The sequence below is a fragment of the Rhipicephalus microplus genome, chromosome 2 (assembly GCF_043290135.1).
Source record: "Rhipicephalus microplus isolate Deutch F79 chromosome 2, USDA_Rmic, whole genome shotgun sequence".
In the NCBI taxonomy this organism is placed as follows: Eukaryota; Metazoa; Arthropoda; class Arachnida; order Ixodida; family Ixodidae; genus Rhipicephalus; species Rhipicephalus microplus.
The window spans coordinates 226,927,216-226,954,254 of record NC_134701.1 but is presented as its reverse complement, the minus strand read 5'-3'; the positions used below and the strand labels follow the sequence as shown (position 1 = coordinate 226,954,254).

General features: G+C 45.3%; 1 protein-coding gene across 1 annotated transcript; it reads left to right on the top strand.

Moving 5' to 3' along the window:
* The first annotated feature begins 9,380 nt into the window (after positions 1-9,380).
* LOC119183080 (very long chain fatty acid elongase AAEL008004) lies at positions 9,381-25,210 on the top strand. The gene is made up of 2 exons (XM_037433565.2): positions 9,381-9,530; positions 20,090-25,210. The coding sequence occupies exon 2, from the start codon at positions 20,108-20,110 to the stop codon at positions 21,029-21,031; it is 924 nt and encodes a 307-aa protein (XP_037289462.2). The 5' UTR covers positions 9,381-9,530; positions 20,090-20,107; the 3' UTR covers positions 21,032-25,210.
* The last annotated feature ends 1,829 nt before the right edge of the window (positions 25,211-27,039 follow it).

The following is a 27,039-nucleotide window of genomic DNA, read 5'->3' as shown; positions in this document are numbered from 1 at the left end:
ACGGTCATGACGTTGTTGTACACGAGCAAGCTGAAAGCGTCGTCCGCTATGCCCTTGAGTATGTGGCCCACCTTGTCGCTCTCGGTCATTTGCTCGTCCACTTTGCGGCACAACGCGAGCACGTCCTGCATGTACGAGACATACGACTCGGTTGATGACTGTACTCGGGTGGCGAGTTCTTGTCGTGCGGCCGTTTGTCGACCGGACGGGTCCCCAAAGATGTCGCGTAGTCGGTTCTTGAAGATGTCCCAGCTGGTGAGCTCGGCCTCATGAGCGTCGAACCATACACGCGGGGTGCTATCCAAGTAAAAGATTACGTTGGCGAGCATCATGATTGGGTCCCATCGGTGAGACAGGCTAACGCGCTCGTACATGCGGAGCCAGTAGTCGACGTCAAGGCCAGGCTGGGCGGAGAACGCACCGGGATCACGGGGGTGGGACATCGCAAGGTACGTAGTAGCTCCAGGTGATGGCAGTGAGGGGGGGGTTATCATTAGAAGCCATGGCCGGAGGCTGGATGGTGCGGCCACTGCGAAGCTTCATGATGAGCACGGGGAACGTTCCACCTCCACCAAATATGTTACGGAAGAGAGACGCCGTATCTACGAGGCTGTGGATTAAATATATTTCAAACCACCAGCAGCAGCAGCGTGACCGGCAAACCAGACACTGAGCGGAGACCACTCTACGTCTTCCTCGTCAGGCATACACGCGCGTCGCCCCCTAGAATCTCAATTTGCATGCGTGTAGCAATATTCTGATTTTATGGGGGTCATACTTTCATCCACGGGGTCATTGAAATCGCTCTTTTGTGAAAACCTCCAGATGCAAAGCAACCCCATTTTTACTCTCTTCGCACTTTCTAATAAACCACCAAGCAAGAGAAAAATCGGTAACGACATCATAGCGGTATCAGAATTATTGCGGGGAAGACGCCGCATGCATAGGAATACGCACAACAGCTAAGAGCAGCTGTCATGGCACTGTCAATACTGAAGGTGGCGCGAACACCACCACGGGTCTGCTTCACCAATCGGGACGCGCAGACCTCATCGTCTGCCCTCGCTGGCATACACTCTGGCCGAAAGATAACATAATGTCACCATCATTTGCTTTGTCCAACTGATTTTGTGGCAGACGTCTCAGCTTAATAAACGGAGCTCAGGCAACGCTTATTGTTCCGAATGGTGGTGTTTAGTATAGAGTAACATAGTATACACGATAAATTATTGAATCTATCCGAAATACAGATATAGATACTAATCTTTAGGGAAGGATTTTGATTCTGATACAAGTAAAGTGCGAAAACTATATTTAATTTGAGTGTATCGTCGATACTGAAAAGCACCGGTTAGTTATAAATAATGTTTTGTCCAGCAAAGAATAACGAGCACTTAAAATTCCCCACTTTTCGTTCCCCGTCTATGATACCACATCATTGAGACCAATTCATCTGAAGGACACCTAGAAAACTTCACCGCATAATTATGCTTATTGTCATTAAAGGCTCATGAAACTAGTTTTCACTAACGGAAAAGACAACTGGAGAACGATAATACGATGGCAATAGAAGAATTCTACGATGACGTGCTTGGTTAAGATGACCAAAAAGAGGCTGGGGCAATCATCTTCGATCTAATGTGTATTCGTACGATGGATCAGCCTCAACTTTCACGATCAGGTGTGCAGTATCAAAGTATCAGGCACATTGCGCAGACGTCTTACCATAATTTTTTTTACAAAAAGCGCATATTTCGTTATATAAATGTTGATATGATCACTTTAATCTTTTTTTGCTTTTTTGGGGAGGGGTGAATGGGATAATTAGGATTAAAGGTACGAAATTATACTACCAACCTCACTTTTTTTTCGTGCCAGCAAATGTATCATTAAAACTGTGGGGTTCAATTTAGAGAGATTTGAAAGAAAATACAGCAATAAAAAGCACTGAATTTTTGAGGCTGTAACTCAATTAATGGTCCTTTTGAACTGACAGTTTACGGACATTGAAGTATGCTGTCGCCGTGTGATGCTGCAACTTGTATGAACGCTCAGTTTATGTAAAACTCGTATGAATGAGCGAAATGCGAAACCGGTTCAATTTTCATATTCGTATTTCATAGAATAGATAGTACAACTGCGAAAGTGTTTACGATCGAGAAAAGTTCCCGTCTAACTAGAAAACAGTATTCACGAGCTGCATTCATTTTCATAATTCTAGGCACCGCAACGATTTCAAAACTCTAGGTACGCATTACGATGAACCTATATTTTTTCTCCTGTGTTTATTCATCCTTCGAAAAGTAATGCGCCACCTTTAATAACAGATCATTATTTATAGCCCAATAAAATTGTCTGCATTTGTTTCCTTTTTTAAAGATTTATGTTCCATTTATTATGCTGTGAAATTTTCGTTTACTTGTTCTTTTATAGGCTGGAAATGTTTTCTTGCGTAAGCAGGACGAGGGTTGAGGGGCGGGAAGTAAGGAGTATATACGGGTTGTGTAGCAGCAATAAAGCACAAGTATGACAAACACGGGGTTGTATTTTTCATTCGACAGCATCTGAATTTTTCTTTTCTATTTTGGTCGCCTGAGTGTGTTGTTTTAAGCGAGATGTGAGTGAGCCGAAAGCGCTTTCAGTCAAGCTCCACTTCACAGACGTATTTACGCGTTAAGGTGTGCCTGTTGTGGCGCACGAGGAGACCCGTCAACACCCGTAGAGAAAACACGAACTCCGACACCTATTGAAAAAGGGCAGCACCTAAAGCGTACGCGCATGCCGACTTCTGAATACGGTACTCAGTTGTACTCAAAGCGCAGAGCTCATATATAGAATGCTTTCCTTCAACAACACCGTCGAATGTAAGAGACTTACTCTCAAAATGCGTCACCATGTTGGTCAACCAATGAGGTTTAAAACGCAACTTCCCCTAAATTTAGTGCAGGTGCGTTTGGGTCACTCAGAAAAGTGTTGTTCGTGGATCCTAAGCACGTGTAATTCGTGCCTTGCAACATGCCTAACTAATATTACCCGAGGAAGACGAAGCAGTGCAAGAAGAAATTGCGTAACGTCTCACGTTATACCTGGGACCAATGCTCATGAAGTAGCGCACTTTACGAGCATTGACCATGTGCACCACATGTGCTTGAGAAGGCACATCCATTGAGCACCACATTAAGCCTCGCATCTGCCTCTGCAAGCACACGCGTTGCTTGTAGAGGCCACAGCTTCTGTCTACGCCTGCGGGCTGGTTTTTTCCTCACTATTCGGACGCACACTACGCCTGCGGGCTGGTTTTTTTCCTCACTATTCTATGCGAGCTATTAAATGCTTAATTCGAGGCAAAAAGCACCGGCTTAGCTCTGTGGTAGAATGATGGGCTATTTTGATACAAAATTAACTAGTAGCCGGGAAAGCCACAACATGCTAGCTACCATTTTAAATAGTGTTGGTTAATTTATGCTGATGTTATGGACGTGGCAACGCCCCCCCCCCCCCCCCCCAAAAAAAAAAAAACGAAGCTGCCTTGTCAATAAATACCGCTGCCACCGGTGGTAGGGTCGGTTCTATTTTGGGGTAATAGGTTTATAGGTACTGTTAAAAAACGTGACTAATCTTATAAATAAATAAATAAATAAATAAATAAATGAATAAATGCTCGTGTGCAGCATTCAGAGCAGCAAGATATGACGCTAGAATCCCCGATGCCGTACACAAAGTACCTCGATCATGTGCTGCATGCTTGAGCGTACGCAATCGCGATTAGGAAGCAGGATCACTCATCGCGAAAATTTGATTGCGGTAAACTATAGTTAAAACGTTCTAATACCTTCAGTGTGCAAACTATACAAGACAATAACACTTTTTAAACTGCCAAACATTTCTTTCGCGTACTGCAAGCGCTTTTGGCGTCTATATCTATCTATCTATCTATCTATCTATCTATCTATCTATCTATCTATCTATCTATCTATCTATCTATCTATCTATCTATCTATCTATCTATCTATCTATCTATCTATCTATCTATCTATCTATCTATCTATCTATCTATCTATCTATCTATCTATCTATCTATCTATCTATCTATCTATCTATCTATCTATCTATCTATCTATCTATCTATCTATCTATCTATCTATCTATCTATCTATCTATCTATCTATCTATCTATCTATCTATCTATCTATCTATCTATCTATCTATCTGTCTGTCTGTCTGTCTATCTATCTATCTATCTATCTAGCCTCCTACATGTGGGTGCTCTCGTGATCACCTCTCTTAACTTGAAATTAGCATAGGAGAGTAAGATGGTTTGACGAATATGACGCACTAACCGAGACGTCAATAATGTAACAATCTCGAGGCGTACGTCATCAAAAACATCCCTCCAGGTATACGCATACGTGTCACAGGTGACTGACACTTAGAATCTACCCAGGAACAATGGGGAAACACTGGGGTAATTTTAACGTGTGAGTGTTAACAAAAAGCTGACATCGGCAGCATTGACCCGGCGAATTCCAAGAATCAATGTCAGGGTCTCAGCAGTAATCTAACCTTAGCATTCTGCGTGGTAATTGAGTGTTCCACCACAGAGCCACGCCAGGTCTCTGAACTACTTTTCGAATAGACCCTAATGTTCGTGAAAGGTCCAATGTGATTGCAGTGCTGGCTATCCAATTTTATTAGTAATACAAATCTACTCCTATAATATGTCACGGCGGGTTAACGTCAATTGTAGTTGGGTATCATGCCAATCGCTGAAGTTGATTTATGTAGCAGTATCCAAGGATACTATCTCCACGAGCACCAGTGCCTAATATCAACTTATCACTTCTGGTTTTTCAAATACTCATGTTCCAGTTGGTATCGTTGTGCAAGTGCAAACAACTGGTGATATAATAATCTGCAGCTTTTCTCCATATGTCTGTGCGTGCAACATTTCTAAATATATTTAGCACAATTTCATTATGCGTCCCTCAAAAAAAAAAAGAATATCACAACATGGTCACCCCAGTCCCTCCGCATACTTCACACGCCGTTGATTCCCAAGGTATACGTGGGATCTCCCTTTTTTTTCGTATATCATGTCACAGGTAGTGGTAAGATAGCCTTGGTCCACCAATATAATTCACATGTACGCTGCACCATTGTCCGGTGCAACTGCGATTCAAGTGGTGTTTAAAGATCACGCTGCTTTACTACGCTCAAGTTGTAACAAACACATGGCGTTGGCGTCATCTGCTTCGATCATTTCGCGGGCGCGACCATCTTGCTGTTTTTCGCGTCGTCTTTACGCGGCCAGCACGCTTTAGTCCTTTCTTGCTCCAACGCATTCTTCAGCATTGGAGGAAACATTGAGCCACGGTACAACAGTGGAGTGCGAATACACAAGATATTGCGTTCCAAACCTCCAATTGACGCAGACGTCAATAAATAAGTTGATGGTGCGTTGTATATACCCATGACTCGCCGTGTACAAGGCGGAATTGTGCTTAGATAATGAAATGTCTGTAATAAGGAATACTTGATCGCCCAAGTTACAGAACTCGCACATTTAGAGCTCACGGTTATGGCGGTCACACAATCATAAGGAAAGAAAAATAAGCGTTATCATTAGCTCCGACGATAAGCATGTCGCTTGATTACTGCCCAGGTGCTTGGACAAAGAAAAATAAATTAGCCAGAAGAGGATATTAATGAAGGGGACTCGGCGTATTTCCTCACAAACCAAAGAGGGCTCACACTTCATATGAACGGATGAGGGAACCTACGTCTGGGTGCTTTCGTGATCGCGTCTTTAACTCGAGAGGGGGGGGGGGATCGAAATCTGTATGGGAAGGTAAGAGGGTTCAACGAATATGTCTGGCTAGTCATGACATGGATAATGTGAAAATGTCGTCGCACACTTTGTCAAACTGTTTCTTCGATACACGTGTCGCACATACCAACATACCATTCTATAGTATGCAGGTATGCGCCACAGGTGATTGACAGTTTATAACCACCCAAGAACGGTGAGAACAGACAGTGGTAATTTGAATGCGACAGCATTAAGAAAAACTGACGTCGCAGCATTGACCCGACGAATAGATATGAGCGTCCCACCAGGAATGAAACCCAGGCATTCAGTGAAAGTGAACAAAGAAAGAGATAGAATAATGTTGAGTGAAACTCAGGAAGGTTAACCAGAAGAAAACTTCTGGTTTGCTACCCTGCACTGGAAAAGAGGAAATGGACATGAAAATGTAAGAAGAGAAAAAGGAAAGAAAGGGATAGTTAAAAAAATAAAATCGAAAACGGGCACAAACTCAAGCACAGATGTGTCCCAGCCATTTTGCGAGTCTGGTTGACCGCAGAAATTCAGCAGCACATTCGTCACTTTTATACTGTACGGTCAAACGTTCCGGCGCTACGAAATTGACTGCTCCGAAAGCGGCCTGTCATCGTGCCGTGCTATAACATTGCCGAAAGCTGCAGTCTTTGCGAGCTATAATGAGGACACTCACAAAGGACGTGGACAATGGTTCTCTCACTGCCATAGTGATCACACGTAGCCCTGTCAGTCATCGTGATCCGGTAAGGAAAACTGTTCGTGAATGACACTCCAAGCCACAAGTGGCAGAGGATGGTTGTTTTGGATCAGAATAGTCCGGATGGAATTCGAAGTTGAAGGGACGGATCTAAATGGCATGGTCGGGTATGCAGATTGTGGTTATAAAAGGGAAGAAAAGAGAAAAGTTAGTCCCGTAACTGTCTGCATCTGGTGCGACACGTCAACAGTAGCTCACAAGGGATGGGGGTAAGGAGGGATTAAAAGGGAGGGATTAAAGGTATCGAGAGAGAGAGGGAGATGCGCAGGGACAGCCAGTGACGACAGAAAAGAGATAGAAAAGATGAAAAATGGTCACAGGAGTCCGAGGACGGGCATCACTGGCGAGACCTCTTGTCGGCGACAGAAGATGGCGTAGGGCTAATCCAGTCGGCCAGATCTGCGCCATTGTCGTCGTAGGGGACCAATGTCAGGAGGTGGCGTAGGACCAACCCTGTCGGCCAGAGCTGCGCTGTCGTCGGAGATCGCGAGGGCACAACCAGTCGGCACGGAATCCAGTGAGCGAGTTTTGGGTATGCAGAAAACCAGTCATGTTCCACATTGAGTTTATTATACCACGTGCGGGCAAGCTAGTATTGAATGCTGCATCGGTTCTTGATACTAGAATGAATTTCTGCACGCCACTTTCATGAGCAGTTCTGGCAGAATCATAGGCATGTTCGTTGCTGTCAATGCCTCAGTAGCCTAGAAGCCACTGGAAAATTATGCTATGCCCTTTGTCTTCCAATTACTGATAGGTTTTTCTTATTTCCAATCGTAGTTGGTCTTGTACACCACGACGAAAAGCTGACGACACACACTACAGGGCTGACTTGGAGTCAGTGGATATGCCCCATTTTTTGGGGCATTGTTACACTCCAGTGTAACAATTAAGTATTCCAGCGCAGGACGACACCAGCTCTCAGAAACGCTTTAGAGAAAGGCCCTATGCAGGCTTAATGCTGGTGAAACATCAATAATGAGTGCACTGCTAGCTATTTTATTTCATGAATAATACATGAGCCATTTTGTGATACAGCCGTTTCGTCAGCATAAACTGCATACTTAAGCGCCATTCATTGACGTTGTATAAGAAGCACTGACCAGACCTACACTCTTCGCAAGAAAATGTGCTGCATATCAGCCTACCGCTTCTGGTGTTTGTAATACCCATGTTGCTGTTGGTATCGTTACACAACAGTAGACGACTGGTAATATAAAACATATGCGACTGTTCAGCATGTCCGTACGTAGAACATTGGTATATATTGAGTCTAACTCATTATTCCCAACATGCATACACAAATACATGGCTGAGGCGAAGAGAAAGAAAACCACTGAATCGGAGCTCGTCAATGCTATCTTTCCTCGCGTACACGTCAGTCTTGTAATATGCACAGAACAGGAACAACACGTGGTCATGGCGTCGCAACAAAAATCGAGAAAAGATACTACAAAAACAGTGTGCACAATAACATGGGCAATACGACAAATGCAGCATATCTAAGTATACAATCAATGCACATTACACACAGCAAGAAAAAAAAACAAGCGAAATATGATTGACGGGGCAGTGAACACAATAACAAAATAACCTCAGAAGAGAATTATAAGAATGTTCACAAATGGAGATGTCGGATAACAATAATATCTGTGGTTTAACGTCTTAACCAAGGTATGATTTGGAGAGATGCTATAGTTTACGACTCCGGAAATTTCGACCATCTGGCGTTTTTTAACGCGCACCTCGAACGCGCGGCACACGAGCCTTGGCCATTTCGCGTACACAAAAGTGCGACCGACGCCGCCGGTATCGAACCTGCAAATTTCGAGTCAGCAGCCGAGCACAATAACGACTACAGCACTTCAGTGGACGTTGCAAGGTAAGCCAAACTTGAGTATAAAAAGCTACGTGTAGTTTGGAGTTCGGAGACTATAGTTAGTACACGCGTGAGGCACAGAGCAATACTTTTTAGCCTCAGTCCATAACGCATCGCTCATCAGTAACGCCACAATCACCTTCCCTCCACATGCTTCGCATAACATGAATTTCCACGAAACGTGGGATCTGCCCATATTTATTCAAATAGACTACACAAACACGAGTAAGTAGGATACGTTAAGTCAGGTTAAGGCGCCTTCTTTTCTTTCTCTCTCACTTTTTTGTTTTTGTGGAAGACCAATGAAGAATTTTTTTTATTTTCTCAGATCACAGTAAAAATGATTTTACTTTGAAAATCGAAGTCATCCGGCTCACTCTCAGTTTTCATTTCTTCGGGTGCATGCCCTAATAAAACCCGTTAACTCTACGCGATCAATCCCTGATCCCTCAGTACAAGCACGAGCCATTTCAAAAAAAGACTACCGCTACCACAACGATTCAGGTCTCATACATTGTTCATTACCCTCAAACAATGTCAGATTTGAAGATTCAAAGTGGGGATGAGCTTGCCCGGGAAGAAGGGGGGGGGGGGGGCTTCATTGTCGTTACAAAGGAAAGCCGAAGATCAAAATCGCCCCGCGAATGACGCGAGCACATTAACATACGGAACAAAAGCGCCTACGAAGACTGCGGACGATGTCGCAATTCGTGGGAACGGTCCTCGAGCGGCGGTAATATGGCGATGCACGTGGATCAGGTGGGAGGAAGCGCGCGTGTTTTTCGTGCTTTCCGATGGCATTCAAATGCAGCTCGGCTCCCCTCTCCCAAGTGACGCTGGAGCCAACGTCTAGCCAGCGTTTCCACAGCGGGGCGTCATTACGTCTTCCCGCGCTGGCCCGTCTTGTCAGTTGTCATCGAGAGACCAATCCCGGCGTCAATGCACGAGTGGGCGACACTTTAGTCACCACTCGGACGGCTTCTACTTTAGCGGCCAAACGCTAGCCGCACATTCCGAAGAGTTCAATCGACGCACTTGCACAGGCTGCAAAGGTAAGGACTGCGTGCCCGTGTACCAGCGACAGTATTACAGATATCACTCCTGCATATGGTTCTGAGCCAGCTCGTCGGCCCTATTTAGTCACGCGTCCTGACTGTCATATCCATATATCCATATATCTCCATACAGATTATATTCAACGAATGTAGAGAGCTGGTACGACCCTTGCAGCATGTATTGATGCAACTTATCGCTCATTCTTAGACTTACAACATAATTATAAATGCAGCGAGAAGCCTCTTACTGAGGATCAATAAATATTATTATACAGCTTTGACCAAATGGACAAATAAAGCAAATGGCAGTGAGCTAGCGCTAACGTGAAACGTTTTCATTTAGTCGATCTGCATTCCTTGTAAACACTGCTTCGTTTACTTGCGAGAAGAATCGGAGTAGTCGTTAGAAAACATTTTAGTAAGTTATAGTGCTGAAACAAGAAGGGGTATACAATTAGAGGTCGGCGAAGTGCAGCAGGCATATGTACTTATATTTAAATGTATAGTAAAGAACTCCAGTCGGTTGAAACTACCGAAGCTCTCCACTACGCTGTGCCAGGTAACCATGCCATGGTACTGGAATTATCGGTGGAAACAGAAATTATTAATGGACACACGCTTATGAAGAGTGGCTTGTCCTACATATACTCGCAACGTGCAAGTTATTAGTCCATGGCATTTTCCAGCATGTTAACGTCAAACAAGGTCAGTATTTTTTGCTCTTGGAAATTTGAATATACAATGCACATTCGGAATTTAAGGTTCATTTAAATATATAAAATTATTTGACGGCAGTAACATAGTTGCACACATGCAAACCCAGGTATTGGTTTCTTCTGCAGGCACTGAGGTTACTGTTAGGATCCTGTGTTGTTTAACTTGTCGTTGAATGCCAACGGCAATGTCCGCAAAACTCATCGCATACACCATTTGGAATGTGCGAGTTGTTGCCATTACATTTTAGGGTGATAGCATAGCATTCAAGGAGCTTGTTTCAGAAAAATTCCGGTGTCAGTGTCGGCTGTTGTGGCGTCGACGGCAGCGTCTTTAGTCATTAGTGAAAAGAGCAGCGCATTGTGTGCAAGCGAAAATTCAAAATTCATAAAAAAAATTGGTGAACAGTAAGAAGAAAGAGCTAGGCTTCAAACAGCCGCACTGGACGATTCCGAAGACTGATCTATAGTCGCTTCTGGGCTGTTTCTGGGCCTTACCTAGGTGATGCACTTAGTTTTTAGGTTGCTTCTATGTTGTTATAGGCTTTAGATAGGTGATGCTTGTTTGTTTCTACGTTAATTCTAAGCGCACGGAGGTTCGAGTTAAACAACTGAGGCACAGGCACGACACGGAAGTACAAATTCGAAAAGCACTAATTCGCGTTAGAGCCAAGCGTTCGCACCTGTCATATACATCCACGGGCACGTCTTTGAATGATTGATAGATATGTGGGGTTCAACGTCCCAAAACCGCCATGATTATGAGAGACGCCGTAGTGGAGGGCTCCGGAAATTTCGACCACCAGGGGTTCTTTAACGTGCACAGAATCTGAGCACACGGGCCTACAACATTTCCACCTCCATCAGAAATGCAGCCGCCGCAGCCGGGATTTGATCCCGCAACTTGCTGGTCAGTTGCCGAGTACCTTATTCACCAGACCACCACGGCGGGGCAAGGGCACATCTTCATTGCCGTAGGCCTTCCATTACTACGGGGTCTTCTCGCCGCCGCCTTTTCCCTTATACTGTTCCCTACACGTACTCGAGGTCTTCAGGTCACCGCCATCGCACTTTGCAGACATCCACTGGGCTTATGGAGTTTATCCACTTTCAGTGGCACACACCCAATTTTGAAGGTAATAGTTTTTCGGCTGGCTGGACGAGGAACAGTTTGCTAAACAGCTTCAATTACAAAAAAGAGAAGCAGGTGGCCATCCCGTCATGTCAACTTGATTGTCCAGTGAAGTGCACGTGTTAACGGGGGAGAGGGTTATGTTTTATTAGTACTTTAGAGTAATGGCAGTAATAATCACTTTGTGGTCAGTGTGATAGACCTTGATGGGTTAGGCGGCAATTTCAGCAAGACGAGTTGGTTCCTTAGATGCCGAAACTCATGAAACAAAATGCTTTGCGTTTGGAAGTGTTTAAAAGGACGACGGATAGATAGGAATGCTCATAAAAAATACGTCAAGAAATTAACTATAGCTAGAAATGCTACGAAAAAAAATAACAGTTATGGCACAAGGCCGAAGCGATGAGAGAAAGAGTTATTTACTGAAAAGCAGAGAATTTAACCGGCATATAATAATCACTGACTTGCTGAACTGCTGACTTGCACTCGTTGCTGAAGCAATGAATGCGATAAATCCCATTGAGCAGCTAGACAAAGTAAGGCTAGGAGACTTAGGAACCTTACGAAACGTTGTGAGCATGGTCGATTCTGCTTGAATTGACAATAATGCAGAAACTACAGTATCTAAACAGGTGTTGTTGTGAATCAGGTGTTGTAAAGCAGGTGTTGTTGTGAACTGCGTGTCATTCAATAAGAGGTGACCTCCAAGTTCGACATTGAGAAATGTGACAAGCCACTGGTTTTCACGTTCAAGTACATTAACGTTGAAGTCTCCAGTGACTATCACCGGCACATCTTGTAGGCGCACCACACGGAAGTTGCGCAGCAAGAAGTTTATGACGTCAGTCAGCAAGGTTCCTGGTGAGATGTACACTGTTGCAACTACGAAGTTGCGTGATGCTCTAACGGCGCAAGCAACACCACAACTCATCTGGGACAGTGAGTTGAGTTTGTCCTTCTAAAGTGATGGTGGCGGTGCGCATTTCGATAGGAACAGAATTCACAGGTACGAAAGGACCATGAGAGTAATTTTTCCTGTTGCTGCAAAGTTGAACTGGAGCCAAAGACATTTTAGAATGCCCCTTTTATACAACTGTATGCACTTCAGTGAGCTCACTCCTCTATTAATGAAACACCTTCAAACACGTCAATGTTTAGGGAACTTGAATGACTTGTCCAAACAAAGTATATGTTTTGTTCAAGAATTTTTCTTTCAACTCCGTTGGCGGTAAGTAAGTGGTAAATAGTGTATATACACAGCTCACCGTTAGTGCGATGGACAGTATGAGCGGCGTGGCCTAGTTGGTTAATGCAGCGCACTGTGGAGCGAGGAGTCACCGGTACGAATCTCCGGTGGTCGCCTTGAAATGTTTTCTTGGTAGCTTATATATATATATATATATATATATATATATATATATATATATATATATATATATATATATATTACTACGATACATATCCAGGAAATGACGGCGATGGTGACGACAAAAATCAGTCGAGAGTATTTATATAATTGCTGTCGTAATGAAAATACAGGTCAAGGTATCGTCAGCGTATATGCAACAAACTTGAAGGTTTCACTTCCTGTCATCGAGAAACCCGTTATACGCTTGCAGTTTAGGATCTCCCTAATGAAAGACTCTCTATACACGGAAACAAAGGACAGCCCTGTATTACGGCTTTGTGAAGCTTTTGCTGAATTTCATGCTGAAATAACAAGATTTTCCTAGATCCTAGTAGAGTATTCTATGAGGCGCTCATGCTTCATTCTTGAAATACAGAGATTTTGCTAGATCTGTATGGAGTACTTCTACAAGGCGCGCGTGCTGTTCTGGATGGATAAAGATGCACAAAACATAGAAAAGGAACCTGTCTTTCATTCTGTCAAATGATTTTGGCCTGACCAAGGGAATGAAATACTCCTGATACCTGTTTTTCTTTGGCATATGCGAAAAGGTCTGAAATGATTCTGAGGGGCACGAAGATGGAACAGCCGGGTATTGCACTTTACTGAATGGGTGCACAATCTCCTTCAAGAAAAGCTGCTTTATACGTTCTTTTAACAATTGAAAAACCCTACCTTCGCGGAAAGGCTGCGGTTTATGGCCGTCGTACGACAAAATGTTAATGAGATCTGTAATCACATCTAATGATCGCAAGAAACGCAGATAAAACCCATGAGTATCCCATCTGGGCTGGTAGGTGCGTCCTCATTCATTGATTTTAGCGTGTGTCATACATCTGTATCAGTTTCTGCACATAACACTAATGCAAATTCTTGACCTGGTCATGGCCAGTCTTCGCAAAAAGCCGAGACTAAGGCACTCATCATCCTGTGCGTTGTGATCTGCAGCAAAAAGAAACATGAAAAAAATCTTTGATGATGATGAAAAACAATTAGGTATGAAAATTCAAATAAAATGAGGAGGGTCACTATTCCAGGCCTCCTATGGTAATCTCTGCGACAGCCCAGGCCCTGAGAATGAGGGCCCGGCAGACCTTGGGGGTGCCGTCGCCAAGGGTGCCTTCCCACTGCTCTGCGGTACGGGTGGACCGAAGGATTGGAGAGTGCGGAGGAAAGTTCGCGGCATAGCACGACGGTAATGTGAAAAGTTGTGGTGATAGCGCCACAGCCTGGACAGGCATCTGTATAACGAGTCGGGTATGTTTTATTCGTGAAGTGGAGGTTTGGAAAAGCTCGGGTCTGCAGTTGGCGAAGTGCGACAGCCTCCTCGCGTGTGAAGGAATCGGTATTGGTGGGAGTCGGTATTGGTGGGAGACATACATATGAACGGACATATGGGACAGACATGCATACAGACACACAAACGCGTGGATGGATGGATGGATGGATGGATGGATGGGTGGATGGATGGATGGATGGATGGATGGATGGATGGATGGATGGATGGATGGATGGATGGATGGATGGATGGATGGATGGATGGATGGATGGATGGATGGATGGATGGATGGAGGCATAGACACACGAACGCAGGGACGGACGCATGAACGAACGGACTGACGCTTCAGCCCACTCATCATCACTCACTCCGTAGATATGCTGTGATTTTTTTTCTCAGTGGCAAAGAAAATACAAGTGCTGCAGCCGCTGAAGCCGTGGTCGGCAAGACAACGACTGTGGATGATGACGCCTTTTTGAACTCCCGCAGCCAAAAAGGGGTCACACGCGGGGTAACTGCAAATGTGCGTGAACCCTTCTGGTTTTCGTGCCATTACCGTACGGTTTGCGACGATAACGATGGCAATGCGTACTGCACCCCTACTTTTAAATAGGCCACGAACACCTTTGCCACTCTGTCAAGCTGCGCAATCCTACGCTGCGCACTCAGTGTGCTCCCAGAATCATCACTCTCAACCGCGTTGCGGCCAAATATGACCGCGCCACTGTTCATATCATACCAGTGTCACTGCCCTCAAAAGTAGGACAGCTTTACCGAATCTATACCTACGCCGTAAGATTTCTAGACTGTCCTTGTATCACAGAATGTATGATGCGTTTTCTTATAACTACATAATTTAAGCAGCCCATCGTACTTCAGCCCGTACAAGTCAGCACAAGGCCGTCTTCCAACCTCCTGCGTGCATCACAGTCCACCATCATTCCTTTTTCGCTCAGGCAGCCACGGAGTGGAACGATCTTCCCTCAAGTGTCAACGACCATTCCAACAGAGATAAATTTAGGAATGCCATAAAATCAATGTTTTATCAACTTTATATTGTTTGCCCACTCCCTCATGTGAAGCCCACTGAAGAGGGCTTTTGAGGTATAATAAATAAATAAATAAATAAATAAATAAATAAACTAATGATGCATATGATGGCTGTGATCGGAGAACGTGTCCGAATAACTTAACTTTCCGAATTAATGAGGGCTGAAATAACGAGCTCTTGCTGTATTGCTATATGTTAATTGATTTCCTCTCAGTGTATCTTTTACGAAACACTGACCCATCATGGTAGTACTGCTGAAGCGAAGGATGCGCGATCGAATAACAGCCGTGGCAGCCACGTTTCAATGGAGGCAAAATACTTGACGCCCGTGCACTTGGCTTTGGGCACAAGTTTAAGAACACCACGTGGTCAAGTTTTATGTAGCCCTCCAATACACTGTCCCTCATAATCATATTGTACTTTTGGGATCGAGAGAGAGAGAGAGAGAGATAAAGATGCAACAAAAGGCAGGAAGGTTAACCAGACGCACATCCGGTTCGCTACCCTGCACTGGGGAAGGGATAAAGGGGAGAAAAGAGGTTGCAGAAAGATGAGAAGGTACACACAATCACGAGCACACTCGGGGAGCACACACAGTCTACAGGCGGTCGCTCAGGTTTGTTGACTTTAGGTAAAGTTGCAGTGCTTTAGTTGCTTTCTGCGCAACTGAGGCAGATGCCCAAGGTCCTAGTATCTTCTGCACACAAAATGGTCTGAGGTCAAGTTGAATCAAAACCATCCGGAGCTGGCATCGCTGTGTGTCGTAGCAAGCGCAGCTGCACAGGACGTGTTCGATGGTCTCTTCAGCTCCGAAGTAGTCGCATGTAGGAGTGTCTGCCATACCAATGCGAAAGGAGTACACCTTTGTAAATGCAACACCCAGCCAAAGGCGGCATAACAGTGTCGCATCGGAGCAGGAAAGTTGTGATGGTAGCTTTAGCTTGAGCGAAGGATCCAGTTCATAAAATTTACACCTTTGGAAGCTGGTAGACGACCAGAACGTGCGTGTGAGATTTCGAGCCAGCAGGTAAAGTTGTCTTGCTGCATCATTTCTTGATAAAGGAATCGGGACTACACGGGTTCCTTCATCGGGTGTGCGGGCTGCATCATCGGCTAATTGACTTCCGGTAATACCGATATGTCCAGGCAGCCATTGATATATAATATCATGCCCTCGTGCTAGAGCTTCATGATGGCAATGTCTTATTTCTTGTACCAATTGGTCATGACTCCTCCTACGCATGGCAGATTGCAAACTCTGACGCGCTGCCTTCGAATCACAGAATATGACCCATTTTCCTGGGCGTTATTGAACGAGACATTGCAAAGCAGCCCTTATAGCAGCAAGCTCTGATGCCGTAGATGTAGTCATATGCGACAACTTAAACTTGATTGTCATTGCTGCGGCCGGAATTACAGTGGCACCTGATGAGCTGCTGGACGAGACGGACGCATCAGTGTATATCTGCGTTCGGTCTAAGTACAACTCATGTAATAATAGCAGTGTTGCTTGCTTCAATGCTACTCTGGAGTGATTGCTTTTCTTTTTGATTCCCGGAATTTCTAGACGTACTTGCGGCTGGTCGAGGCACCACAAAGGACATGCCATTCTCGCAGCTAGCGTATATCCTGATGGAATGCTGTTTAGGTGCTTGGCTATAACGTCTGAAAACGTAGCACGTGGTCTTCCGGAGGGTAGAAGGGCCAAGTGGTGGTCGGGGAGGAGGCCACAGAAGTTCCCCATGCTTTCCCGCACATGAATTTCATTATATGCACAATAGATAGCAGTCTCTTCTTCAAGTACGCACAATGTGGGCTCCACGAAAGACTTCTGTCGATGACGGACGCATCGCCCAGGAAACGATGCGTCCGTGCATATTTGACACTCTGCCCATTGATGTACACAGGGTACGGCGTCATTGGTTTGCATGTAAACGCCATCAACGCGCACTTCACAGTTGATATATTGAGGCCTTGTTTCTGAAGGTAGGCTGTTGTGAGGGTTGCTGCCCGCTGTATTCGTGCACGCACCTGAGGGCGAGTAACTGCGGCACTCCAGAGGCAAATATCATCGGCGTATATGGATAGGCACACCGACTTTGGCAGAGCCTTCACCAGACCAACGAGGGCAACATTGAACAATGTGGGGCTTAAAACACCTCCCTGAGGTACTCCGCAGTAGGTGTAATGTTCAGCAGTTGTACCCTCATATATCTGCACAAAGAAACCCCTGCCAGTTATATAATCTTTTAGCCATTGAAACATTCGTTCACCAATGCCCATTGCTGCAAGAGAAGTGAGGATGGCATCGTGAGCTACATTATCATATGCACCATTCACGTCAAGAAAGAGTGCCACTGATAAGCGCTTGCGACTTTTTTCTTGTTGAACAAATGTCGATAAGTCAAGGACACAGTCGATGGAGGAGCGGCCCCGACGAAAGCCTGCCATGCAAGAAGGGTGTTTGGTGTATCGTTCCAAGTACCACTCGAGACGAAATAGAACCATTCTTTCCATCACTTTTCCGAGGCAGCTTGCAAGGGCAATAGGGCGATACGCTGTCAAGTCCAATGGTGATTTTCCCGATTTCAAAAGTGGTATTAATCGACTTATTTTCCATTCTCGGGGAACCCTGCCGCTGAGCCAGGAGTTGTTGAAGCATGTTAAAAGTTCTTTTCTGGATTTTTGTCCAAGGTGTCCCAACGCACTATAAGTAATACCATCAGGACCTGGCGATGACATGCGCTTAGAAGCGACTAACACACCTTCCAGTTCTTCCATGGTGAATGGAGTGTCCATTTCTGGTAGTCGCGTCTCAGGAACGATCACGGCGTCGATGCTCTCGTTCATAATATTCCCGGCAACTCTCGTGCAAAATTCTTCAGCCACCTCGAGTTCTCTTTTTCCATGATGGAGTGCCAAAGCTTTAAAAGGGTGCCGTTGTTGCGGAGAGGAGCGAAGACCACGAACTGTTCTCCAGATACATGACAGTGGTTTATGAGGGTCTAGAGATTCGCAGAATGCTTTCCAGGGTTCACTCTTCAGCTTGTAAATACGTCGTTGAATCTTTTTCTGGAGCCGCCTTGCTTCTCTCAGATCGTAAATTGATCTTGTGCGTCCGTATCGTCGTTCAGCACGCCTTCGTATAGCTCGTAATTTTTACAGTTCGATGTCAATCTGTGTTATTTTAGACGAAAATGGTCATTTACATTTGGACGCTTGCATAGCTTCCGCTATGGTATTTTCCAGGCTTCAGGCGAGGCCTTCTTGGCAAGCGTCCTCAACACGCGATGTAAACATCGACCAGTCAGTGCCAATTACAGCACCGGAAGAGAAATTTTTTATGATACCATCGATCGTCACGTAGGTGACGATCGATGGGATTGTCACCTACGTGGGATCATCACCTCGAACCGGGATCACGGACTGGCCGTCATGAAACTCTTTCGGTTCGCCTGATGCTGCTTCCCTTTAAAGTGCAGGCCACTCTGTCGCAGTTAGGGTATGCTCACTGGCTTTGTCCTTTACAGCCTTTCTTACGGCATGTGGTCTGGGAGGCAAAGGAGGTGATACTGATGAGGGATCCGGCAAACGTGTCGAGGAGGTAGCGGGTGTCCTTGAAGACCGACGTCGACGTGAACGACGCCTTCTGACTTTAGCTGCGGCTTCTCGATGAGATGAGTGATCACGCGCCATCTCCTTCAAGGTGGCAATTTCCTTCTGAATTCGCGGGCAGTCCTTCGATGTGGCTTCATGTGTCCATTGCAATTAGAGCATTTCTTGACAATTGCGACGCACTTATCTGCTTCATGGTGCTCAGCGCAGCGGTGGCATACCACTGAATTTTCGCAGACGCTGCTCACATGTCCAAGTTTCATGCATTTAAGGCACTGGAGAGGCTTTGGAATGAAAGGCTGCACAGCATGTCTAAAGTACCCCACCTTCACATGAGAGGGGAGTGATGTGCTCTTAAACGCAATCTTCACACAGCGAGACTTGCCTAGCCGGGTGACATCAACAATTGGAGTATCAGTTGTTGACTTGACAAGAAATTGTAAATCATTATTGGAAATAGCCACGTATATGTCGTAGATCACGCCGGTTACTACATCACATCCCAAGAGAACATGAGAGCGCACCTGGTTGCCGTCCAAGTCAGTTTCTAAACACCAACAATTATTAGGACGAAAGCCGTAGGTGCCTACTAAAACGGGAAAAGTGACTGTCGGTGCTTATCGTTCCACTGCGTCGGGGGCGAAGGACGCAAAATAACCATCATGACGAAATGACGTCACCATTTGACTTCGAGATGACTCACATATTGCCAAAGTTGTGACGTCACTATCATTGCGACGTGATCACGACACCACATGGATGTCACGTGACGTAACGTCGGATGATCAGTCTATTACACCGCATTGTAGCTTGGTCAGAGGTGGTCCGGCCGCGGAGGTGGTGCAAAACCAGGCGAAGTGCATCCGATCTTGGACGCAGTGCTGAACCGCGTTAGGCGCAGAAAGCTTTCGTAGGGTAGCGGGGCAGCATAAATGAAACTAAGGTACGTACATCGGCTCAGAGGAAAAAGAAGATGACTTTCGTCTTAGTCGTCTTAAGGAAATGCATAAGGAACTCTGAGTTTTCATTACACCCAGACAAAACTTTGCAATCTATTTCATTTCAACATTAAAGAAAACACTTCACAAGATGTTACAGTATTGCTGTGGGGCGAAAGCAAAAGCTATTAAGGTTTGACAGGCTTTCACACACGCACACACACACACACACACACACACACACACACACACACACACACATATATATATATATATATATATATATATATATATATATATATATATATATATATATATATATATATATATATATATATATATATCACGTACTGAGTCATCAACAGGACGCGGTATCTAACTGTTGTTTTTGTTTGTTCTATCGCTCTCCCAACTTCGCAGAGCAAAGCTGGCGACAAGATGGTGGCCGCCAGTCACAACCCGGAGAACAACAGTGGCGTCAACAACTCCATCTACAAGTCTTTCACCGAGAATCCCATCTACTTCCTGGCCAACTTGCAGGAGCTTGGTGACCCCCGCACTCGTCACTACCCTGTAGTGATGAACCCCCTGTTCGTATTTCCTCTCGTCGCTCTGTACGTATACTTTGTCAAGGTGGCTGGTCCACGCTGGATGAAAGACCGGCAGCCCTTTCGCATCGATGGTTTAGTGCGACTGCACAATCTCCTCATGGTGCTGGCCAATGCCAAACTCTGCACTTCGCTCATGTTATCCGCGTACCTTCCCGGTGGCAGCTACAGCTTCTGGTGCCAGGGAATCACTGGTCGTGTGGACGGCGGCTTCCAGGAGCTGTACAAGACCGGCTGGATCTATGTAGTGTTCCGATACGTAGACTTCCTGGACACCGTGTTCTTTGTGCTCCGAAAGAAGTTCAACCAAATAACGCACCTTCACGTCATCCACCACGTCATGGTGACGTTGAACGTCTGGTTCTGGGTCCTCTTCGCGCCGGAGGGTCAAGTGGCGTTCGGCCTGGCGCTCAACTCGTTCGTACACGTGGTGATGTACACCTACTACCTCCTGGCCAACATGGGACCCTCTATGCGGAAGTACCTGTGGTGGAAGAAGTACCTCACCACGATGCAGATCGTGCAGTTTGTGATAATAGTCGTGCACATGTCCATACCGCTGTTCATCGACTGCGGCTTCCCGCGGTACCTCATATTCATGGGTGTAGCGCAGACGTTGCTTGTGCTGGCACTGTTCCTAAACTTCTATAAAAAGTCCTATATTGAACCGGAGCGCATGAAGGAGGCGCCAAAACTTACGGCAAGCAATGGAGATGCCATCATGCACAGCCATGAACAGAAGAAAGATATGTAGTTTGTTGTTTTGTTTGACTACTTTGGAATATTACGCACTGAATGTCATCAAAACTGCAGTTTTTGTCGGGAGTGATTCGGGCATTCCTTTTCTATTAACACAAGATATGTCGTGCGAGTTCTGTAAGCTCGTAGCATTCGCTTCTTTATAGCACCGACGCCGTCCCAAAGATTTTTTTTCTTCAGAGAGACGTCGCAAAGACACCACCATATTATTGCGAAAGAAGCCTTAATACCCTGTTATTTGTACACTAATTTTCATAACGATGAGATATTAGCATCATTAGCTCAGAATGGTCGATCGAGTACTCCTTGATCATTTTTGTTCATAGTGACGAGAGAAGAAGAACAGGAGGGAAAAGAAAGGTAGGGATGTTAGGCAGTCTAGAACAACCGTTATGTTTTCTAGTGGAAAAGTCCGTGGCAGATACAGGGACAAAATGTACATCTTGGCCATTTTCGTGGCCTGCTGTGTGTACCACTAGATATCGATGGCATTGATGCCGCAAATATGTTTATTCACATGCAACCGAAGGAAGGAAAGGTCCCTCAGTCAGAAATTTCTGTAAGGTATTTCGCTATGGCCCTTGCTTGTCTGATAAATGTCCCTTAAGAACTAAAGTAGCGCCAACCACACCCCTTCACCTCCACCTCTTCTCTCATCTGCTGCAGTAGCACCCTTACATTGTCTTTCAGGAAACTACGGCCACAGGCCGACACAGGCATGCCCCTTCCCGGCGAACAGGGACGGTTAGCCGGTGTCGTTGTGGAAGCAAAAGAATACGCGTGACCAAGGACAGACAGGAAGGCGCTTGCACTACCAAGGCTACCAAGCGTAGGGGGCGGATGAACCTGCGCATTGACAAGAATGACGCTATCTTCGTTACTTCTAGGGACTTTAGGTCGGATGAGTGCCCAGCAAACTATGGAAGCGTCGGTGCGAAAGATACCTTCCCACCACCTTAAGATTGGCACGGAATGAAGAAGGCAGCAGTGGATTTTACCATGATGGATAAGGTCGCAGGAAGAACGCGAGATCCTGGACAACTGTCGCTCTATTATGTCCAGTACAATGTATGGAGGCAGTGTGCATTTACGCAAGTTCACAAATAAATGTGGCGCGTATAAGCAGGGAGTAGGAGGAGAGGTTTGGGGAGGAAGAGCCTCATCTGCAGCCCCATGAGCATGGCTCAGTGACACATAGCCAGGTAACAATCGGCGCACTCATTCTAAGTCCGAGTATGTGCGAGTACGTTGCAAAGAGGCGAAATTATTTTTCCCAGCATTTTGCCCACGTGACCTGTAGAAAAACTGACGCGTATCAGTCATCTCATGTTCATTAAAACCCTTTATCACAGGTACCTCATCATATAAGCCTAAATGATCATACGTTGTTTCAGTACAGTCATACACAAGGCACAGAGAACTGTTTAGAGATTCTGGTAAATCTATCACTCGCCGCACTGACAACGGCGTTTAACGTTGAAGTTATGCGGGGTATTTCGAGGAATGTGTCATAAATTTATGAAAAATAACGTGAATACTGCTTGCAATGTTCCTCGGTTATAACTTTGTTGTATCGTCTTGTAAGCTTCTTTTTTCACCCTAAAGATTGCTATTTTGGCCAGTGTGATCCCTATCAGCGTTTCTTTTTCAGCTTCTAGAAACAGAAAAGGGGCATAGGCAGAGTTGAGAGCTTTCAAATGTAATTATCGTGAAACGTAATTCACGCTGTCACTATAAGGACAAGTAAAAAAATGCAGTGTCTATCGAACAGGAGTGTTTTACAGGTAGGAGTTGACACAATTGAGAACATGTTTATCTGAAACAAGGGCTAATGCTGAGCGAATATAGAGCAATATTTTGACATACTTGCTTGTTTTCACCTGGGCTTCTCTGTATATTGTCTCTGTAAGTGCAGTTTACTATAAACTGCGGGACGAAAATGAGCATTTGTCACTGTTTTTTTAAACCGCGATATATAAAATAGTACTAGTTTTTTCTTACCCCCAGAGAGCATCTGCCCTTTTCCTCCAGAAAAACAATCGAGAGCAGGCAAGTTGATGTCAATTCAGCTCTTTCCTTGTGCTGCAGTGAATAATGTGAAGAGCGTTGTTCGCATTTTTTTTTGTAGCAAGTACTCAGAACAAAAGAGAAGCCTTAATTAGAGAAAGATAGTATCTTAGTTCGTTGGCCCTGAGTTACAATTTAGAAACTCGTACTGACAATGCCTGCCTGATAGGAAGAAAGAAAACACTGCGTATATCAATGGGCATGCGCACCTTTGTACGCTCGTTTGTTTGTGTTTGTGTGTAGCGCGATTGCGCATAACATCATGCACGTTGCTCAAACTTCAACAGGTGCCCGCTCTAAAGAAACCATGCAATTTGCAATTGTGGTCACCTTGCAATTTGTGGTTTTCAGCAAAAAGTAGTTATCTATTATGCCCGTAGAGATAGGAAACGTGGGCCGTAAAAAATATATCTCAGTGCTAAACGGGTCCTGGTATTCTACGGCTGTCAATGCCGCTCACCGCGGGCGACCGCCATTTTCGGATTTTCCGAAGGACCGATTCCATCTTCTACAGCTGTTTCAGCCACTTCAAATTCTTCAGCTTCAGTGCCAAGCTGAAGAAAACTGAAATATCTCCATTTCATGCGCTGCTGACCCCATATAGAGCAATATCGTTCGCCGAAATGCTGATGCTCACACAGCTAGCTGCGTGCTAAGCACGGCTCGTGGGTGCACCACTGTCGCTTGAATCTCATACCGATCGCGTGTTTGTAAATATTCAACTAATTATTAAATGGTTGACCAAAGCGTTAAACGTTCTGTAGCTTGACATAGAAACCACCTTGAGGGCGCAACTAGCTGAACACAGAGGAAGCAACAGGGAAGTTTATTGCACACTGTACAACAGGTCAGGTGAGTACGACCTTCTGGTGTAACAATATCACTTCGGTGACACGTACAAACAAGAGAACATAGACATGACGCAACTTATAGCACTACAATACTCACACAGATCACGAATTGTGTCTGTAGTGTTAAGACGAGGACAGGCGCGAAATACGAACTAGCTGTATTCAAGGAAGATCAACACCTTTTTCATCAGCACCCTGCGCAGGGGCTCCACCACATCAATCATGAAATTTTAAACCAGACAAAAAATAAATTGAATTCAGCCTTCTGCAGCACAAATAGAGGTTCCACTTAGGCACTCGTCGCCTGCTTTTTTAATGAACGGACTGCCGGTCACGCGTAACCGCGAGTGCCTCTCTCCGTCTCCCTGTCGTCGCCGTATGTGTCGGATCGTTGGTGGGGCATGGACGGAACGAAGCAGTGGGGCGCGAAGGGCTCAGAATTGCCACTACTTTCCGATTGACTGGTGCGCGCGCTTTGCCTGAGTGCGCGGGGAACGAGTGTCTCTCTCAGTCTCTGGATTGTCGCCGTGCGTTGCGAATCGCTGGTGGAGTATGGACGAAGCAGAACGGCGGGCGCGTTGAAGACGCTTGCGCTCGACTTCCTTCCCTATTGAAGATCCTGGGTGTTGGTGGACGCTGGAATCATCGGTGGATATGGTGGAAAGAATAGTGGATATGGTGGGAATATTAGTGGATATGGTGGAAACTGTAGTGGGCATAATGGCTGATGTCGGCTAGAGTAGAAAAAAATGGTGGCAGATGTGGTGGTGGTGGCGAACCAATTGTGGTGACGATGTAAAATGCCGGCGGATGGTGGCGAGGCAAAACGTGTTTGGTGGAAGGCTTGGTGAGCAAAGTGGATGACGGTGGCATGATATAAGCTTGGTGGATGATGGTGGCATGATGAAAAAGCACATGACAGTATGTGAAATCACTTATTTGTAGTGTTTCATTCTTGAATGCACAGAGATATATGTTTACGGTCAAAAGAAACCAACGCTGCTCATTACGCTTTCTGACATGTTTAGTTTTTTTATTCCCGTGGTGTCAACAACGCTTCAATTCTTGTGGAGCGTAGAATATTCGGCCGTGAATATGTTTACATTTCGCGCACGTATACTTACATCTGTTTTATATCCACGATGTGTTTCTTTGTCGTGATGTTTAGAAGACTAGATGTGTCGCTATGAACAGTGGCAATAAATGTTTTACATCGGCGCGCAGTTGTCGAGAAATAAATAAGCTCTAGTTCGCAACAGCCCCTTTCAATGTTAGAGCAGAACACGGTGGTCACTTGATGTCGCCACGCTAGAAACGCAACTCTCGCAATGCTTGCGCACTCTACTGCTTGAGCCGTACTTTTAAGTTAACGAGGTGCGTGCGAATATTGCTAAACTTTACCTTTCGACATGCGTCAAGATGAACCCCAGCGAATTTGACTTTCACCCTTGTGTTCTACCACCATGATTTCCACCAAATGTTAGTCCTACCGACCAACCTCATACAAGTGTTATCGGGGTTTCTGGGTTTCAGAATACGCAATTTCGACGAGTAAAAATGACAATCCATCACACCTGTGGCATCATTTAACCTAAATGAAGCCTTTTTTTGTGGTGTACAGTGTCCGCGCAAGAGGCGACAAACATCGATGCAACGCGCATGCAGCACTACCACCAAATGTACGCCTCCCCTCACCGACTGCCGCCGGTCGCACTCGCCCGCACTTCACTTGACCTTATGCGAGAACACATACTCGTCTATTCGTATGCTTACTGAACCAGTATGATAGCATAATGTTTCCGACGCACTGCATTCATTTAGGTCAAGCTATTATGTAGTTGTTCCCAATGACAGAGCAACAGAGGTGCGCTGGCACGACTGCGCTGTGCGTTGCGCGAAAAACATCACAATCAATTGTGTGGGCGTACCTAATGAGTGAGCATAGAAGCGTCATAAAGCCTGAACAGATATCGCCCTTGGTATGGAGCGAAAAACAGATATTAAACTTGGCAGTAACCGCCGATAAACTCTACCTACTCCTCAGTTCACTGAGTTGTTTTTTTCTTCCGGTTGTAAATTGTAACAAAAACATAGCGCTGTTGCCATTATCGCAGTGGCAATTGTTACAGGCAGCAGTTGTTCATGTTTATCAAATGTGCAAACTTCAGTAGCAGGTTCAGATCCCGTCCATCTAGAGTAAGCGACAAACAGACCTGAAGTTAAACAGTGAGTTTGTGAGTTATCTACTTTTTTTATCACGGAAGTTGCCATCTGGCGGCGTGGTGCACAGACGGACGCATGGATAGATGCACGGACGGACACATGGACCAACACACAGCCGAACGCACGGATGGACGAACCGAAGCACAGATGGACGTATTGACGCTTCGCCCCACTCATCATCATTCACTCCGTGGATATGCTCCGATTTTTTTATGTGTGATGTGTTTAGTTACACCCTCCTGATGGTGTCTATGTCATAGCACCAACTCGCCCAACAGTCAACGCTTTTGAATTTCTCCAGCTTAGTTATAAATACAGAAGAAATAACCAACATAACACAGATTATGATTGAAAAATTGGGGGACCCTTAAGCTTCGCCTTTAAGAGTTGAACGCGATAGCGAAATCCGGCCCCTAGTGCACCCTTAAACCTCTAGGGGCCTACTTATTCATATGCTTTGTTACATACACAAGCACGCACACCATAGATTGCACAAGCGTGCGCTTTTATCGCTGATTGGGCTCGTTTTCGTCGGGACACCCGTCAAACAAAATGCATTAAATGGGCCTTGCAAGACTTTTTCAAGTAACCATGGAATGAATTCACTAGAAGAGCTTCTTGCCTCACAAATTCAACGCCGCACAAATTTTAAAATTCCGTCCAGTGCGAGTGGAGTCACAAAGGTTTGTCGCATGCTGCAATCACATTATCTCCTCCCTCGTCCCAACGAAAGCACTAGAAGCTAAGCAGGGAGGGTTGGCAGGGCTAAGAAATTACCGTGCCTCGTGACCTTGAGCCCATTTTTTTTTCTTTGAATGTGCGGCTTTTTCAGTGTGATCGCGCGCGCACACGTGGACAAGTA